Here is a 17,614-nt window from a genome sequence, read left to right on the forward strand (position 1 = left end):
TACTACAGATGCCAGCAACAAAGGGCTTGGGGCAGTTTTGTCACAAATTATTGACATAGGTCAAGAAAAAATTATAGCTTACGCATCGAGGTCCTTGTCTCCATGTGAGGAGAAATACCCGATTACTAGGAATACCCTAGCTTGTGCATGGGCGTTAGAACATTTTAAACCTTTTTTGAGGGAAAATTGTGCACACTGCGTTGTGATCACAAGCCGTTGGTTATAATTTTGGCAACTGAAGGTGTTATTACTGCCTCAGCTAGAATGGCCAGAATCTCAATGAAGATGCAAAATTTTATATACAAAATAATTTATGTTCCTGGTAAAAACAATGTAATTGCAGATTTTTTATCTAGAATGCCCGTAATGTTGGAACAGTGTGAAAATAATGATTGGAACGAATTACAAATTGCCTCGGTACATGATGAAGGATTATCGGCTTTTAGTAGGGAGGAATGGGGCAGCTGTTGGCCTATAAAAAAAAAAGACTTGTTGGACTCGAACTACAGAGCATTCTGGAAAATTAGATCCGATTTATCTATTTCACACAATACTCTTTTAAGAGGTGAAAGAATAATTCCCCCTGAGAATTTGCGTGAGGGAATTATCGATCTTTATCATGAGGGTCATCCTGGAATTGTTAGAACTAAGGCTTTAGTTAAAAGATTGTTTTGGTGGCCAGGTTGTGATTCCCAGGTTGAGAAAAGTGTAAGGTATTGCATTTCATGTTCATCTTCTGATAAAACCTTACAAGCATTCTGTCCTCCTATGTCAAAAGGATTTTTTCCTAAAAATCCCTGGGAATGTGTTGCAGCTGACATTATGGGACCTATTTATGAGGTTGATGGTTCTCATTGCTACTTAATTGTTCTTATTGACTTATTCTCAAGATGGCCAGTTGTTAAAATTGTTAAAAATGCTGCCACTGATTCTTTTCTATTATTCTTTGATGAGACATTTGTTACAGAAGGCATTCCTTCATGCATACTCACAGATAATGGAGTACAATTCTTATCATTAAAAGCTAAAACCTATTTTAAAAAGCTAGGTATTACACATAAAACCACTTCACTTTACAACCCAAGTGGTAATGGTATGGTGGAAAGGTTTAATCGAGTTTTAAAAAACACCATTCAATTATCCTTGAACAGTAATCTTGATTAGCCTATTCAAATAGGAAAAACCGTGTGGAATTATAGTATTATTGTGAATGAATCTAAGGGATTCTCTCCCTTTGTACTTATGAAAGGCAGGAATCCACGCTCTAAACCCATTCCTACATGGTTGTTTTCTAATGAGATGCAGCCTTGGTCTAGAAGTGAAGCGGAAGCAGGCATGGAACAAATGCTTGAAAAAAGTAAAGCTTATTACGATGTTAGGCATGGTACAAAAGATGTTATTATAGATATAGGAGATTGGGTTTGTGTAAAAGAAATTAACAAGGTTTAAAAGGTTGATTAACAATTTTCAGAACCTTTTCAGGTTATTGAGGTTCTACTTAACGCTGTAACAGTCAGTGATGGTAGGGTTTGGAACATGAATAGAATTGCCAAATGTCAACCAGATTTTGCCAACCACAATTGGAAACCTGAGGATTTAGATAAAGATACTTCTAAGGATATTCTTATAAGAGGTGACAACTTAGAGGAGTCTAATGTGGTGTCTATGGGTAATAGTAGTGCTTCTTCTTCTAAAGACCTTACTACTGGTTCCTGAAGAATCCATTTCTTCTAGCTCTGAGATTGATGCACCTGATTATCTTCGTTCTTCATTAAAGAGGAAGATGGTGCCACCAAGATGGTTGAAAGACTACATTATTAATAATAGATAAATAGTTCATATTGTTTTAAGGTATGGAATTAAAATTAGATGGCATTTTTTATCTATGGGATTTTTTTTTATGTCCGAAGAAAAGGGGATGTGTTGTCAGAATTCTTTTTTTTTTTTTGTGTAAGACCTTTATTAACAACTGTCAGGTTACACAGCTACTAGCCTACAACCCGGGGGCTGGCTTGCAATGTGTTTACAGATACGTAATAAAAGACAGGTGTAATAAAAATCAGACTTTGCCACTGGCCGGAGCCGCCCCTGGCGTACCCTCTGTAGAACTCGCAGCTAGCATTACACCATGAGTCTCACATTTTGTCATTTTATAAACAAAGGAACAGTAGTAACTCTCAACTTCAGGACCTGACATTGAAACCATTCATGTCTTACTGTACATTTATATTAATGGATCTGGTTCATTCCTCCAGCTCACTCAATAGTCGTGTTTGACCTATTCATAATATGATGCCATCTGAGCATGTAATGATAGATAGTTCACACTTCTACTTCCTCCTCCAATGAATTAATATAGTCCGTTAGGAAGCTCCAGTAGTCCTTAGGCCTAGATTTCACAGGGAGGTTTTCCTCGTATGTCAACAGCCTGTCTCTACATACGGACATGTCATGGAGCCATGTGGACTTTTTAGGTACCTTTCGACTATGCCAGCATTGCGCCACCTGTCTTTTAGCAAGTAATAAGGATACAACACAGAATTTACGCTTTAGTGCTCGAAATTGTGGGACAATCCCAAGTAGACAGACCTGTATTGTGCATTGGACCTCCTCCTCTAGCATTATAGTGAGTGTGGATGTAACTTCTTTCCAGTACTCCGAGATCTTGGCGCAATACCACGCCAGATGAGTAAAGTCTGCGCCGTCCCTGTTGCACCTCCTGCACCTATCCTCATCTTGCAGGCCAAATTTGAGCAGTTTTGTAGGTGTGTAGTATGCCTGATGAACAAATTTGTAATGTATAATTCTCAGGTTTCCGTTCGGCGTTAGAATCTGTGTCAGGGCGCAGGTTTGTTGCCATTCCTGATCAGATAAGGAATTCTCCAGCTCCAAATCCCACCTTGCCTTGGCCTTTGTGGTAGGCTGCGCCAACTCTGATTGCGCTGCCGCGTACAATCTAGACACCAAATGTGATAGGTCCTGAGTAGTGATTATTAGTTGGAGTGGTTCAAAACAATCTGGCTCCATTGGAAATGTTGGATAGTGTTCCTTCAGTGCTCTCATCAATCTATAATACGTGAAACGGAACCTGGGGGTCATGTTTTGTATATATGTTAAATGTTCAATATCTTGGAATGTGCCTTCAGGACACACGTCTCCCATTGTGTCTATGCCAGCGTTCCGCAGTAAAGACATGCCTACTTTCTCACTAGTGACTGATAATGCGTGATGGTGATGCAGGGGCAAGGCCGGTGCATACAACGGGAACTTGTGGGCCAGTTGTCCGAGTTTACGCCAGGCTTTAATCGTGATGTCGATGGTGTTAATGTCTTTCGCATGTAGCGGTGGTCTGATGTGTGTTATGATCGCCGACAAGGGGACTGGATCCGCATCGCCCTCCTCTATGGCTGTATGAGTGAGATATGGTATCTTGTGGTACCAATAAGCCGCATATTGTGCTTGAGCACAAAGGTAGTATAGGAGAAAGTCCGGTACTCCAAAACCACCCTGTGTATATGGGAGTGTTAATGTCTGAAGATCTATTCGGGCTTGTTTGCCGGCCCATATTAGTGTCAGTACCAGTGACTTAATGCGGCGAAATGTTTCTACTGGAGGTGTGATGGGAATGTTAATAAAAAGGTACAGTAGTTTGGGTAAAATATTAATTTTAACGATCGCGATCCTGTCAGCCAGAGATAGTGGCAAATGGATCCAACGCTGGACCTTATCCTCCAGCTTGGATATCGCCACTCCGTAGTTGGCGCGTATGACTTCCTCTGGATCTCTGTGATACATGACCCCTAGGTAACAAATTGGATCACGCTGCCATTCCAATGGGTAGTCGACCTCAAAGGGAGCAGTAGTGTCTGTTAGAGGTATGATGGAAGATTTAGACCAGTTGATTGTTAATCCCGAGTGACCCCCGAATCTAATATATTCCCTGAGTAAATTATTCAGATGAGTGCCAGGATCTCTCACATACAGCAACATATCGTCTGCGTACAGAGAAATGTGCAAAGGTCTGGACGCAAAGTGCAGGGCCGAATCTTTGTAGTTTTGTCGCACTATGCATGCCAGGGGCTCCAACGCTAACGCGAAAAGTAAAGGGGAAAGGGGACAGCCCTGTCTAGTGCCACGTTCTATGTTAAAGGGGGATGAGATTTAACCATTAATCCGGACTCTGGCACATGGTTGGGTGTATATCAGTGAGATCCATTGGACAAAACGTTTGGGAAAGCCCATCCGATGCAGAATGGCGATCATATAGCTCCATTCAATGGAGTCGAATGCTTTGGCGGCATCGAGCATGACTGCCACGGCTTTAACTGAGGGTTGGAGGTAGTGAGAAAGGGCAAAAAGGGATCTTGTATTGTGGGAAGTCGATCTCGTGGGGATAAATCCAGTCTGATCTGGAAGGACCAGATGAGTCATCAGAGGGGACAAACGTACTGCCAGCAGTTTCGCGAGTATTTTTGAGTCTACGTTAATGAGCGATAGGGGCCTGTATGAGTCACACTCCTCAGGGTCTTTGGACGGCTTCAAAAGGGCAATAACTAACGCCTCACGAAGAGTAGGGGGAAGTATGGATTTTTCGAAAGAGGTGCCATACATGTTCACTAAATGAGGTGCAAGGATGTCTGCGAAGTGTTTGTAGAACTCATTAGTGTACCCATCGGGGCCTGGGGCCTTACCATTAGGTAGTGACTTAATCACTGCCGTCACTTCCTCCACTGTAATGGGCATTGCTAAGTGCTCCCTCTGTGCATCTGATAACCAACCAATCGCTACATCATGTAAATATTCAAAGATTTCGTCTGCAGAAGCTGTTGGTTGTGATTTGTATAGTTTGCTAAAAGAATACACAAAGCTTTTTAGAATGTCTGCTGATTGTGTCTGTACCTGGCCCTCCTTCGATTTGACTCTAAGTATGGCTGATTGTTTCCTCCCTTCACATATCTTCCTCGCCAGTGTCCCACCCGGTCTGCCGCCTTCTCCAAAGTTCCTAGCTATGTGTTTGCGGTCTAGGTATTTGATTTCAGCCGCTACAAGATCGGTATGCTCAGTGTGCAAGGCACGCAGCTCTGGTAGCAGCAATAATATCTTGTGTGTTCTCGAAATCCAGTTCTATATTTCTTATGCGTGTCTCGCAGCGCTGTATCTGTCTCCTGATGTCTCGCAAGACCCCTACCGTGGTGCCAATACAGACGCCCCTTATTGTGGCCTTAAAGGCCTTCCACAAGAGTCCCGGGTCGTCTACAGTTTGTGAATTTATGTGAAAATATTCCCTGATAGCTTTCGTTATGGTGTCTGTGTAGATGGAATCGGACAAGGCGTGCGCATTGAACCTCCACTGAAATGGAGGTGGTGTGTATTGTGGTATACAGATCTGTAATAATACAGGGTTATGATCCGACAATGTGCGCGGCAGCACCTTTAACTCCCTGGCCCACAGTGCAACATTGTTCGTGCCTAACCAATAGTCTAAGCGAGACCAGCTGCCATGAGATGCTGTGACGTGAGTGGCCCCAGGTTCGTTAGCATAACGAAGCCTCCAAATATCTGCCAAAGCCAGATCTTTCATCATGTGGCCAACCATCGTCCTCGCTTGTTTATGCTGCTCCAATGAATTGGAGGAGCGATCTAGCCCGTCCACCAATGTCACGTTCCAATCCCCTCCGCAGATTATATGCGTGTTCGCATGGGGTTGTAAGTGTCCCCACACCTCCCTGAAAAACTCTGGTGTATCTGTGTTGGGACCATAAATGTTAAGGAATGTAACGTGTTGACCGCGCAGAGTGCCCGAAACCAAAATGTATCTGCCGTTGGGATCTTGTGTAACGTGCTGCGACTTGAAATTCACCCCTTTCCGGACCAAAATCAGCACCCCTCGGGAGTAGGATGAGAAGGAGGCTCTAAAGGTCGATTCCGCCCATCTCGCTCCTAGTTGTGTGTGTGTGTTGGGTGCTAGATGGGATTCTTGTATGAATGCTATATCTATTTCCCATCTGGTGAGGCTCGCAAAAATCTGACGGATTTTTCGTGGCTGGGCGAAGCCCCTAATGTTCCAAGTAAGGACGTTTAAGTGATGTCTATTCATGTGCCTAGAACCCTGAATCACCTAAAAACTCGCATTGATCCATTCCCATGCGAACCCTAGTCAAAGGCAATGTGTGTATCAGTGCAGCCTTAGGACATATGTTAGCGATGGCAGTCTCTGACCAGGCAGAACTCCGTGTCTCGAACAATCTCAATGTCAGTGGTCTATCAAAACATACAAAACTCTCAAAGTTCCCCTCCCCACCCACTCCAGCAACCCCAACCTGCCGAAGCCATCGTCCCATCGAATACAAATCCCCCAAACATGAAACAAACAACCCAATTTCCATACTGTAGAACTTGTGTTGGGTATTACCCTCTTGGAGGACCGCTGGGAGCACAACCTTACACCCGACGAGTCAGGTGTGGGCGACACTTCTATCGCTGACATACAAGCAAATTAAACGTCTGTGATGCCACTTTCCCCCGCCCTCTGGCAGCCGCGGTCGTATGTAATTAAGTGCAGAGGACCATTAGCAGTACAGTCTAATCCTCATGGTGCAATCCTTGTCAACAGGCAGGACGACACGCTTCTCACAGTGCACAGCCCTCCCCCACTTAAAGCCCGGCACAATACCTACACACCGTTGTTGAAATTCTTTTGTGTGTAAGTGCGGTGATAAAGTATGTGTGATACTGCAGCACCGTTCTAGCGCCCTCGCAGGGGTTGCCTGCCTCGAACGCATCCTTCCAATAGGCTGGCAGTTGCGCCCGCCCTTGAGTTGAGTCTGTTAGGCCTGCATGCAGTCGCTCTGTGCAGTGAGGGAATATCCAATGTGCAATCCAGGTGTGAGTGCGGTAGAAGAGTTTTCGGCCTTACGCAGAACTATGCATTGCAGATCGCAGCATGCGGCTCTCCGCTAGGCATTCTCCGTCAATTCAGCCACAGTGGCAAGGAGAGTCAATGGAAACCGTCCTGGATCACACTCCGTCTGACGGACTCCTGTCTGTGTGACATAGTCTGCTTATTGCAGGACTATGCATTGCAAAGCACAGCATGCGGCCCATTCCCAGTCAATACAGCCACAGTTGCAAGGAGAGTCAATGGAGACTGCCCTGGATGTCTCTCCGCGTGTCCCCCACCTGTCTGCGTTTCGTAGTTTGCCCTTTCACAGTTACACCACCGCAATAGTCACTGCTAGATGTGGGCGCCAGAAGCATGCAGTTACTGCCCATAAACCAATGAGAGACTTACCGCTGAGTATTGGTGGGACTTCCCAGCGATTTCAGTCCGAGTCTCGTTGCTGTTCTTCCTGAACATTCAATCTGTTTTCCCTTTGCACCTTTTTGACGAAGCCTTGGGCTGCTTTGGGTGTAGGTAGTACAATAGCTTTTTCTTTCCATGTGACCCGCAGTCTGGCAGGATATAGCATAGAATAGGCAATGTTTAGGTTGTTGTCAGAATTCTTATAGTTTTTATTATCAACATTCCCTATGATGTATTGTAGAGCATTGTATGTGTCATTTTAAGAATGTAGTAATGTCATTGTAGAATGTATCTTTAGAAGTGTACAGTTGCATTAATTAGGTTCCTAACAGATTGTCATAATGGACATCATTACATCAGAAAGACATTGAAGAGACACTGGTACCTCCTGACTAGTAACTCAACACTAAGTGACCAAATAGAGGAATTTCCCCAAATGGGCTTTAGGAGAGCCAAGAACCTTAAACAAATTCTGTGCGAATCGGAATTCAAGGACAAAAGGACTAAACCCAAGACCAACTTCCTCACTAAACCATGTGGATTCTATGTTTGCCATGATTGCAATGTGTGCAAACTGGGAATGAACAAACAGAAAGATGACCAGCATGACCTGATTACCACCATCCGTATTACGGATTGGATTAGCTGTACATCTACATATGTAATCTATATCATAATCTGCCCCTGTAACAAAATCTATATAGGGAGCACCATCAGGGCACTGAAAACAAGAACCATGGAACACTACCGCAACATCAACAAAGAGGAGGCGGGACCACCACTAACGGAACACTTTGAGGAATTTCACCCACATAACAAGACCTTCAAATTCTTTGGATTAGAAACAGTCCAACAATCTTCCAGGGGTGGTAACAGCAAATTGTTCATGAGACGGAGAGAAAGCGAATACATCATACGTCTAAACGCAACTACCAGCAGACTCAACAAAGATGCAGAGATGCATTACTGGCTATATTAATATAAGGGGCCACCATTATTCTGGATGCTCCCTTGACAAACTGAGAAAGGAATGAAAAGAAATAGCTATGGGCTCATGTTCTAATGTATTAATCCAAACACACATTTGTGACATATACTTTCCTTTATATCTGCGGTTCACTATATAACTTATTGTGACTGTCACTTTTCGCCATGTCTATTTACTGCTCCAGAGATGCCATCTTTGTTACTCATTTCTTCACGAATGGTAATTTGATTTCGAAATTACTGTGGGCCTTTCACATATCCCCTCTTCATTATCCTTCTATATTATCACCTATTCTCACAGATTACATGTTCTTTGACCTGTGCCCTCGCTTGGATCCATTTCCACAGCTCATATGATAAGTACCATTTATATTTTCTGGTATGTTTTTCTACATAATTGTTTTTTTCGAGTGGTTCATGTTATTACTTTCCCTACGCTTTCCGTTTGCAGCCCCGTGCCAGAATTAAGATTTTCCCTATTTTTGTCCCTGACACTTTGTTTCCCTACCCTTTTCCCCCGTTCACCATGCTGAAGAGCACTTTTGCAGTAACTCTTCAGTGGCTTTTACTCCGTCGATCCGTCATTTTGACTAATTAGTCTCTGACGTCATACTGTCAGACTATATCTGACGCCGGGCATAGCGATCCGGCTTGCTCCCGGACCGCAGAGACCTCGCCCATGGCTTTTTATTGGTAAGACACGACTCTTTTACGCTTTTTTGCGTTTAACATGTGGTCTTTTGTGCTATTGCATGCACCTAAACGCGGGTATTATCTCTCACGCGTTTGACTTACAAATCCCTTTCACTGCTCGCCTTCTAACCACTTAACTTTACTCGTATTTTTTGGACCTCTCTAAGCCTCTCCATATTGTGTACCCTTCTCCCCGTTAGTAAACTTTGTCATTTACAGCCATGCGGCTGCGGCCTCATCAGCCCTCGAATTTGCATGATTCATTTGCTAACCCTGGGCCTTTTCTGAGAGGTTTGCTTGATTCCAAACCGCAGTGGAGAACGTGCCAGCTTTCTACAAGGAATGCATCAGAAATGCAAATCGCCCACTATTACGACAAAAGTGAATGAGTAAAGATACAATTGTTTCGCTCGTGTTACTACTATTAAATAAATGGATACACTCATAAAAAGCAAAGTGTTTCTGCAATGAAGTAAAATACCAATATATTTCATTTGAGTTTACAGAGTGGCTTGGGACCATTTTTTACATCTCTATGTAAAAGGAGATGTGTTAAGTAATGCAAAAATGTGTTTTGATATGGCTTTAATGACAGTTCATTCAGCCAATGACAACTTTTATAACAAGCATTGGCAAACCAATACGTCTCTCCTTTGGGACCTTTTGACTTTGTCAATGTTTTATTTAAGCAGCACAGCATCCCTTATGTTGTGCCGTATGGTTAAATATTTATTTTTTTAGAAAACCTGTATTACATCACTTTGTAGGTGCACTACAACTCATGCATGCAGCTACAAAATGACTTGGGTGCTTTTTGTTTTTTATTTTTAGTTACAGATCAGAGTTTTTAAAGGTGGTGGGAGAAGCAACACAAGGGTGGAAGCAGCATGGGGATTTGCATGGGGCAGTAGCATGGTTATGCGAGTGGGAAGGATCAAACATGCAACAGTCAGCAATGTGGAGCTGGCAGGGAGAAAGCATGCAGGGGAGATTAGTAAACACATAAGTGGATGAGAGAGGAACACAGAGCTCAGTGGAGGGAGAGAAACACACCAGGAAGACAGGTAAACACATGGACTCTCGTACAGTTCTTAAAATAAAGAGTAGCACCTGAAATAAGTGTTCAGTTGAAGGGTGTAGTAATGTGTATATGCTCCAGGAGCGGGGCAAACTAAGAAACCTACACATCTATTGCGTAAGCGGACTCTAAGCCCTCTGTAGGATAACACTATGTCTAGTAACACTGTCTTGGGCAATACCTAATAATGGCAACAACAAATTGCGTATGTTTGCCCTAAAGCCCACCCTTCTGTACTAAACTATATGTATGTGTGTAGGAAGGTGGATATCTGACTATGGTTACCCCCAAACTTTTTGCCTGGTGTTTAGCTGGTTTTTGACATAGTTGGCCTGGGATCCTGCTATTCAGGGCCCCAGGCTGATTGCTCTCTCCTTAAACTAGGGCTCATCCATATTGTGCAACTTTTGTGTATTTTAAACTGTCTTGTATTTAACGCGTGTGCTTCTGTGCTCATAAAGAGTCCAGGGGATACTTTTAGTTAATAAATCTATATATATTTTCAATATATATATCTGTGTGGTGTCCTTTCATTTGGTATTCAAGGGGGTTGTGTATGGTAATACAGATGGCTTCACATGCCTTTCAGAGTTTAGCCTAAGACTGCTTTGTCCACGTTACCACTAGGATAACTGGTCTATAAGGTTGACTTACAACCGATCATCATAAGGGTTGCTTGGCATGGTACAAAGTGATCACTAGAATTAGTGAGCATTATATACCAGGCCAACTTCTCACAATGTGTATGTGCAACATGAGATCTCCAACAGATAGCTACAACTGTCTCAGATGAGGCCTAAAAAAGTGTATATAGCGAGGGTTTTTGGAGAGCTTATTAGCCTCTTTATTGATTGGTAAATATTTACAAGAGGTTGCCTACATAGTACTCTTTTTAGGTCTTGCTGAAGATAGCTACACTTGGTTGCTGAAAATCATGAAATAAAAAATAAAAACACAATATGACGACGGGGTTAGGGGTGGTCTACACTTTTCATTACAACACCAGTAACAACCGTTGCAAGCAAAGCATTAACAGCAGAGACTAGACGAGTGGCCTCAGGCCACCACAACAGAGACCAGAGGAGTAGCAACAGCAGGGTCCAGTTGAGCAATCACAGCAACCACTAAAGAAGGGACGAAAGTGGTACAAAAGCTTTCATCGGAGCAAGGACATCAGCAACCACAGCTGCAACTACAGTATTGACAGTAGCTGTGCAGTCATAGCAGGAACAACAGTGATGACAATAGCTTATACCACAACAAGCCCCCTAGCAACAGAAAAAGGAGCCTGAGCAATAGTTGCAACTACAGCCACCACCACAGTAGCAATAACTACTGCAGCAGTAATTGATTGCAGTTCAAGGGCCACAGAATAAACAGAAGCGTCCACCACATTATTAACCAAAGCAGGGACCACCATAGGTATCACAGCTGCCACCAAACAGTCAACAAAAGAAGTCCCAGCAATGAGCACAGACCACAGCAGTGACAACTGCTGCCACCATGGCAGAATCAGCACTTATAAGGAAGGCAGAAAGAACATTTTGATCACCGCTTTATCCACAGAAAAAACCACAGCGGCTACAAGAATGACAACTGCAGCAGTAAACAACTGACAGAACAGCAGGGAAAGCACCAGGAGCAATAGTGACCAGCACGGTGTAGTGTCTTGCTGGACACATCATGCAACAGCCCCTCCCTAGGAGCCAGCATACAGCCATAAGGTTTTGGACATCTTCGAACAAGTGTTTGTGTCCTGTCTCTAACAGGTTAAAGTATGAATGCAAGCACAGATGTCCTGTTGCAGCCAACTTCATTAGACCATGCATCCAAATGCTGGCCTGCTGATAGACTCTAGAGACTGAGGGGCTATGTGGTATCCTGTTTATTTTTCTTTTGTTTTCTCAGGTTGGACTTGTTGTCTTTTCTTTTGGATTTTGGGAGGAATGTAGTGTCCAGCTGGACACTTCTTGCTACAACCCCTCCTTAGGGGCCGTACTTACACCCATGCAACACAGGCGTCAGCAGTCAGGTGACCTGGTTAATAAAAGGGCCAGGGCACACGTGCCCATGGCCAGTGGCACCCACCAGAACAAGTTGTCCATGTCATTCATTACTATGGCATGTTGGCCCAAGGCATTACACATAGCAGGGGCTGCGGGAGAAACTCCACCTGCCACAATGGTAGGTTCATCAGCAGCAACCAAAGCTGTAACTACAGCAGGTACTAGAACAGGAATCACAACAGCCACCAGTGCAAGGATAACAGAAGCAAAAAGTACCCTGATAGTAGTGACCAAAGATTCCGCTAGAAAGGACCACAACAGCTACCATAAGGGCATTTGCTTCCAGCACGGCGTGGTCAACAGCAGTGACCACAGTTGGAATGACAGAAAATAATAAAGCTTCTACCAAAGCAGACACAAGCAGAGCAAATGCAGCTGCCACAACATCAGGGACCACATCAGCAACAAAAGGAGTTACCAAAGTAGCAACAACAGCATCTACTACAGCAGCAAGAACAACTGAATCACAACAAGGACCACAGCAGCAGCAGAACAGGGACAACTGCATTGCTCACAATTCTAGCCACAGAATTGGCAAGAAAATGCACCTGTAACTGCAATAACACCCACACAAACAGCAGCTGTCAATACAGCATGGAAAACAAGTGCAGAAATAGCTGTAAACAAGTAGGGGCAATTGAAACAATTGTTGCAACCACTAAGGGAAAAAAAATGATGAGTCGCATATTTTAAATTAATCACTGTGCAGGAACCAGCAGGAACCAGCTATATGGAAATTAGACATGATATTGCACCAATAAGAACAGTCCAGCCCCATTTATTAAGCTATGTGCCATCTGAACTGGAGGCTGGGCCCCTAAAACAAGAAACTCGTTTGGCACTTCATCTTTTCGATACATCAAAAGACACCCTAGCGAACTGAAATAAGGAGGAAGGGATGGGATAGAATTCTGCCCCAGTAAGGGAGAACTTTTAAAATATTATCTCCATAACACTGTAGTGAACATACTTTAATTCACAAACAGCATTTTAGTGTGACTATTTGAATCGACTACTCTAGCTCATTCTTCCAGATACTTATTACATCGCAATACACCTTCAAACTTTTAATTGGGTAAAATGTGATGATATCAGTAAAAGCTCTGAAGTATACAAAAAAGTGATGGATGGGATTCTTGAATTAATCTACGCTGCTAGTAATCACTCGGGCCTTATCCCAGTCCATGGTCATTTTGCACTAACAGATCATCTCTAAACAAAAATAATGGAACAGATCACAGAGGCTGTAGTAGGTAATGGTCCCAAAACGTGTAAAGGAGTCTAGGCTCAGAAACTGCTACTTGACTATGTCAGAAGAGTGCTATAGAACTGCGGGTTGCATAATAAAACCAGTGTGGAATTTAGTTGGAAATTAGACCTATGTGCTGGTTGTCTCGATGCATTACACAGCATGTGTGCGTTTTCTCTAATTATGTAATTAGCATAGGCCCACATGCATCATTGTTACATTTTGCGATTTTTTTAATTGCGAAAATTAAGGAATCACAATTAAGAAATCGCAAAAATCTATGCATTAAAAATTCGCAATATTTTTTGCGATTCCTTATTTTTCCTTAATTGCGATTCACAATTCGCGAATCTCAATTAAGGAATCCCTTCCCATTTATTCCTATGGTCCTAGAGGCCCATAGGAATGAATGGGAAGCCATTCTCATTTTGTGATTCGCAATTAAGGAATCGCAAAATGAGAATGCTATTTCAAGGGTGCAGGGGGGGGTCCCAAGGCCCCCCCCTGCACCCCTGAAATTTAACTTTAAGAACATTTTTCACACACATGCCCCAAGGGCATGTGTGTGTGTGTGTGTGTGTGTGTGTAAAATGAAACTTTCAAAAATGCTCTTTTGTGCATTTTTGAAAGTTTTTGAAAATTACCATCAAGTTCAACTTAATGGTAATTTACCTCTTCCTACTTGCGAATTCGCAAAAAAATAATAATCATGCATTGCATTTAAGAAATCACAAATTACTATTTCTTAAATGCAATCACAATTTAAGAAATCGCAACATAATTGCGATTCCTTAAATTGCGAAAAAATAAAAAACATGATGCATCCTATAAAAGAAAATTGCATTCTCAAACGGCCAAATTTTGCGATTCGCACCATTTGCGAACTCAATTTACCTTGATGCATGTGGGCAATAGTCTTTATCATGGAAACTGATGCTAATTTAGAAATCAAAGTTTTTATCGGTTTAAAGAGCCACATGTTGACCATCTTTGTCTGTGCATGTATTGGTGGGTTAAAAGATAAATCAAAGCTACAAACCATGGATTTTTCTGGTATCAACAACATAGGTCATCTTCATATTTAACATTTTGCCTCCATTCCTGCAGCTGCTGCTGCTGCCTCATTGCGCCATCACGGTGTCCAGAAGCCGCAATGAAATGCTTTCCTAATGTTGATTGACCTCCAATCCCCCCTTTGTAGCGGACAACAGGGCTGACTTTGTATCACTATGGCCACAACCCTTTTTGAATATAAATAACACATGCAATCACAACTTTTCTACACGCTGGGTGTTGCTGGTGGCTTAGGATGTATTCCAGCCTCCTTTGCATTGTTAGCCCAGGTACTAAGAGCCTTCACCTTAGACACTGCAATCCCAACTCTAATGGGGGGTGCTGGCTTCTCTCCCCCTGGAGGTCACCATTGACACCGCCACCTCCTTGAGAAAATTGGCTATACCATATTGTTCTCCAGGAAAATTGTGGTCGTTTCTCCTCTCAATAGAAAGAGTACCGTCAAGATTCTTTAACTCCTGAGACAAAGTAAGGAAGCCTACTTTCTGAATAAATTGGTTCTCAATAACCAGAGATGAACACGCCAGAGGCTGAATATAAGGACCGACAGAGGATGTTTATTAGCAATTGGAATACAACACAATACAGCTAGTTTGGTGGCTGTTATCTGAACTACAAAGTTAGTTGATATATTCTTCATACATAAGGTTGAACAAAGAAAGAGACACCACATGTAAATGTATTCTCTTCCATTGCTATTGTCACTTAAAGCATTAACCTGACTTTAGATGTGAGATAAAAAGAACATTTAACCCTGTATCATCTGCACACTGGAAAACACCGATGAGTTTGGAAAGGAGTAAAGCTAAGAACATGCAAGGATGCAGATCTTCAAGCACTAACTTTCGTATGGGCGGGAGGGTAGATTAATGGAGTGAATATGTTTTTGACGCCTCTCACACAGATGAGGCCCCTTGTGGTAGGGCAGATCTATGGATGGTCTGCGAAATCACATTCCAGGGCTGATGGGAGGAGTGAACTGTTTCTTGTTTATGCAGCAATGGCAGAGGAGATAATATTGGAAGCAAAATACGTTTATATCTTGGTATTCATGTGTGATATTAATGACGAGCCCAAAATGTGTTCTTTAGCAAAAAATCAAAAAGCCCTAGATTGAAAGTGGTACTTTCAATCATCTGGGATCTGATCTCTGGATTTGTAGTCTGGTGGGTGCAAGACTAGCCTCTGGCCACAAGCACTTCAGTAGAATCCTTAAAACATCACTGTTTAAAACTGTTTGCTAATCTCATGGAGATTTATTTTTTGTTGAATGAAGTTTATTTTCAATTGGTTTCTTCTACCCCCACAATCGTGTTTTCTCTATTTTCTACCGTGTCCTAAGCTCTCCCTGCCTTTTTTCCATTTCTCCTCAAATTCACTATCTAATTTGTTATCCTTGTATTGCACAGAAGCAAACCTTTTGATATATTTTGTGTTATATGAATAAACACATTTGGTGGGAAGGAAGAGGAGCATTTGGTGATATCTATGCACAGGGAAGAGACTTACCTAAATAAAATGAAAAGCACATTTTGTCAATTATTTTATTTTTCTGTATATTTCAGGAGTTGTGCCATCTTTCTAGTGTGCAGCCTTTTATTTATTGCCCTTCAATCAAATGCTGAAACTCTCTCCAAACCAAATATCTTATTGATATTGGCGGATGACCTCGGCATTGGAGACATTGGGTGCTATGGCAATGACACAATAAGGTAAACATTATTGGTTTGAAGAAAACAATTGAATCATAGTTGTTTATTAGCATCAATGATTTCAGAATTCTACAAATGGAATATATTTTTTTGCAAATAAGGCTAAAGATAAACCAGGCATATTAGATTTTTATTTCCAAAATGTTTTACCTTTAGAAATTAACTTGAATGTTGCCGTTTGCTGGAGAAAAAAAGTTATCAGTTTTTGGGCATTAGCTACAGATAGATTTATGCATGTTTGTGGTATTTTTATAGCACAAACTAGCCAAAAGGCATAACAGTCAAAGGGAAGCATACAATGAACAAGTGATAGTAGAGGAGCTGGCTTCTGGGAGCAGACATGTACTGTTAACAGAATTGTGTTGTACTGTTCTTTTAAAGAGGTTTATTTTCAACTCCGTGGTAATTTCAAGCAGCTTGGGTAGAGGATGTAGTCTTACGGCTAGAGCAGTCCACCTCAAACACGGGGAACCGGGTTCGAATCTCAGCAACGACGCTCAACATCCTGTGATTCTGGACAAATCCTTTAATCTCCCTGTGCCTTACAAAAATGAATTTGTCCATGTGTAACAAAACTGGAGCTATGTAAAGCAATCTGAGATCCAATATCTCCGGGTCTAGTTCACGCTATATAAAACTCAGGGAAAAAAAATAAATTGGGGCAGCATTGGGATGGTCCTGATGGATACAGGGTGCTCCAGATCATGGGTGCTTAGGTGGAAAAGGACTGCTGCCTTATTTTTTATTTTTTAAAACTTCTTAGTCTCCAGTCTGATTTTGTGCTGGCCCCGGATGTGTTGAGACCCACTAATGAAAGTAAGCTTGTCTGTAATTAGGTGGGAATGCTGGTTGTGATGGCTCTGTACATGATGCAACTGGTTTTGGAGATGGTTAGGTCTTGCAAATGGAGTGCCATCAGGATGGGGGTGATGTGATCATATTTCTTCAGGTCCTGGATGAGACATGCTGTGGCATGAAGGCTGTCCTTATCTGGGGCCATAGTATATTCCAAGTGGTCACGGAGAGAGCATTACCCCTTCCAAATGCAAGAGTACAAGACTTGAAGAGCAGTGAAATCGCTTTAAGGAAGAAACTGTTTCACTTTCTTTAGAAGAGTGAGCTGGTACCAGGCTGTCTACATTTGTTTGGCAATGTGTTCCTTGACGGTGAGGTCGGTGTCCAGACAAAATCCAAGTTACAAACCATTGAATCAAATTTGGGGTTTCAACATTGTCAATGTGTATGTCATTTAGGTATGTTTGTACTATTTCTAGCTTGTTGTTCTTGACACATACCAGTATCTAGTTATTTACAGACGGGGAAGTTATTTACAGACGGGGGATGGGAGCACACTGCCTCACAGTCCAGCACAATTTGCCCCTCTGCATTATGGTGAATGTAGTGTGCAATTAGCGCTTACATAAATATTGGTAGTAATATTTGACCATTGTT

At 42.4% G+C, this 17,614-nt stretch overlaps 1 protein-coding gene across 1 annotated transcript in view; it reads left to right on the plus strand.

The window, feature by feature from the left end:
- The window catches only part of LOC147663526 (arylsulfatase D-like), a 279,974-nt gene that overhangs the window by 129,631 nt on the left and 132,729 nt on the right, over nt 1-17,614 (plus strand). The window contains exon 3 of the mRNA XM_086950387.1: nt 16,016-16,162. Within this exon, the coding sequence (XP_086806513.1) occupies nt 16,016-16,162 (147 nt within the window). The remainder of the gene's footprint in view (nt 1-16,015; nt 16,163-17,614) is intronic.

Source organism: Lissotriton vulgaris, unplaced genomic scaffold, assembly GCF_964263255.1.
Source record: "Lissotriton vulgaris unplaced genomic scaffold, aLisVul1.2 SCAFFOLD_1487, whole genome shotgun sequence".
NCBI classification, from domain to species: Eukaryota; Metazoa; Chordata; class Amphibia; order Caudata; family Salamandridae; genus Lissotriton; species Lissotriton vulgaris.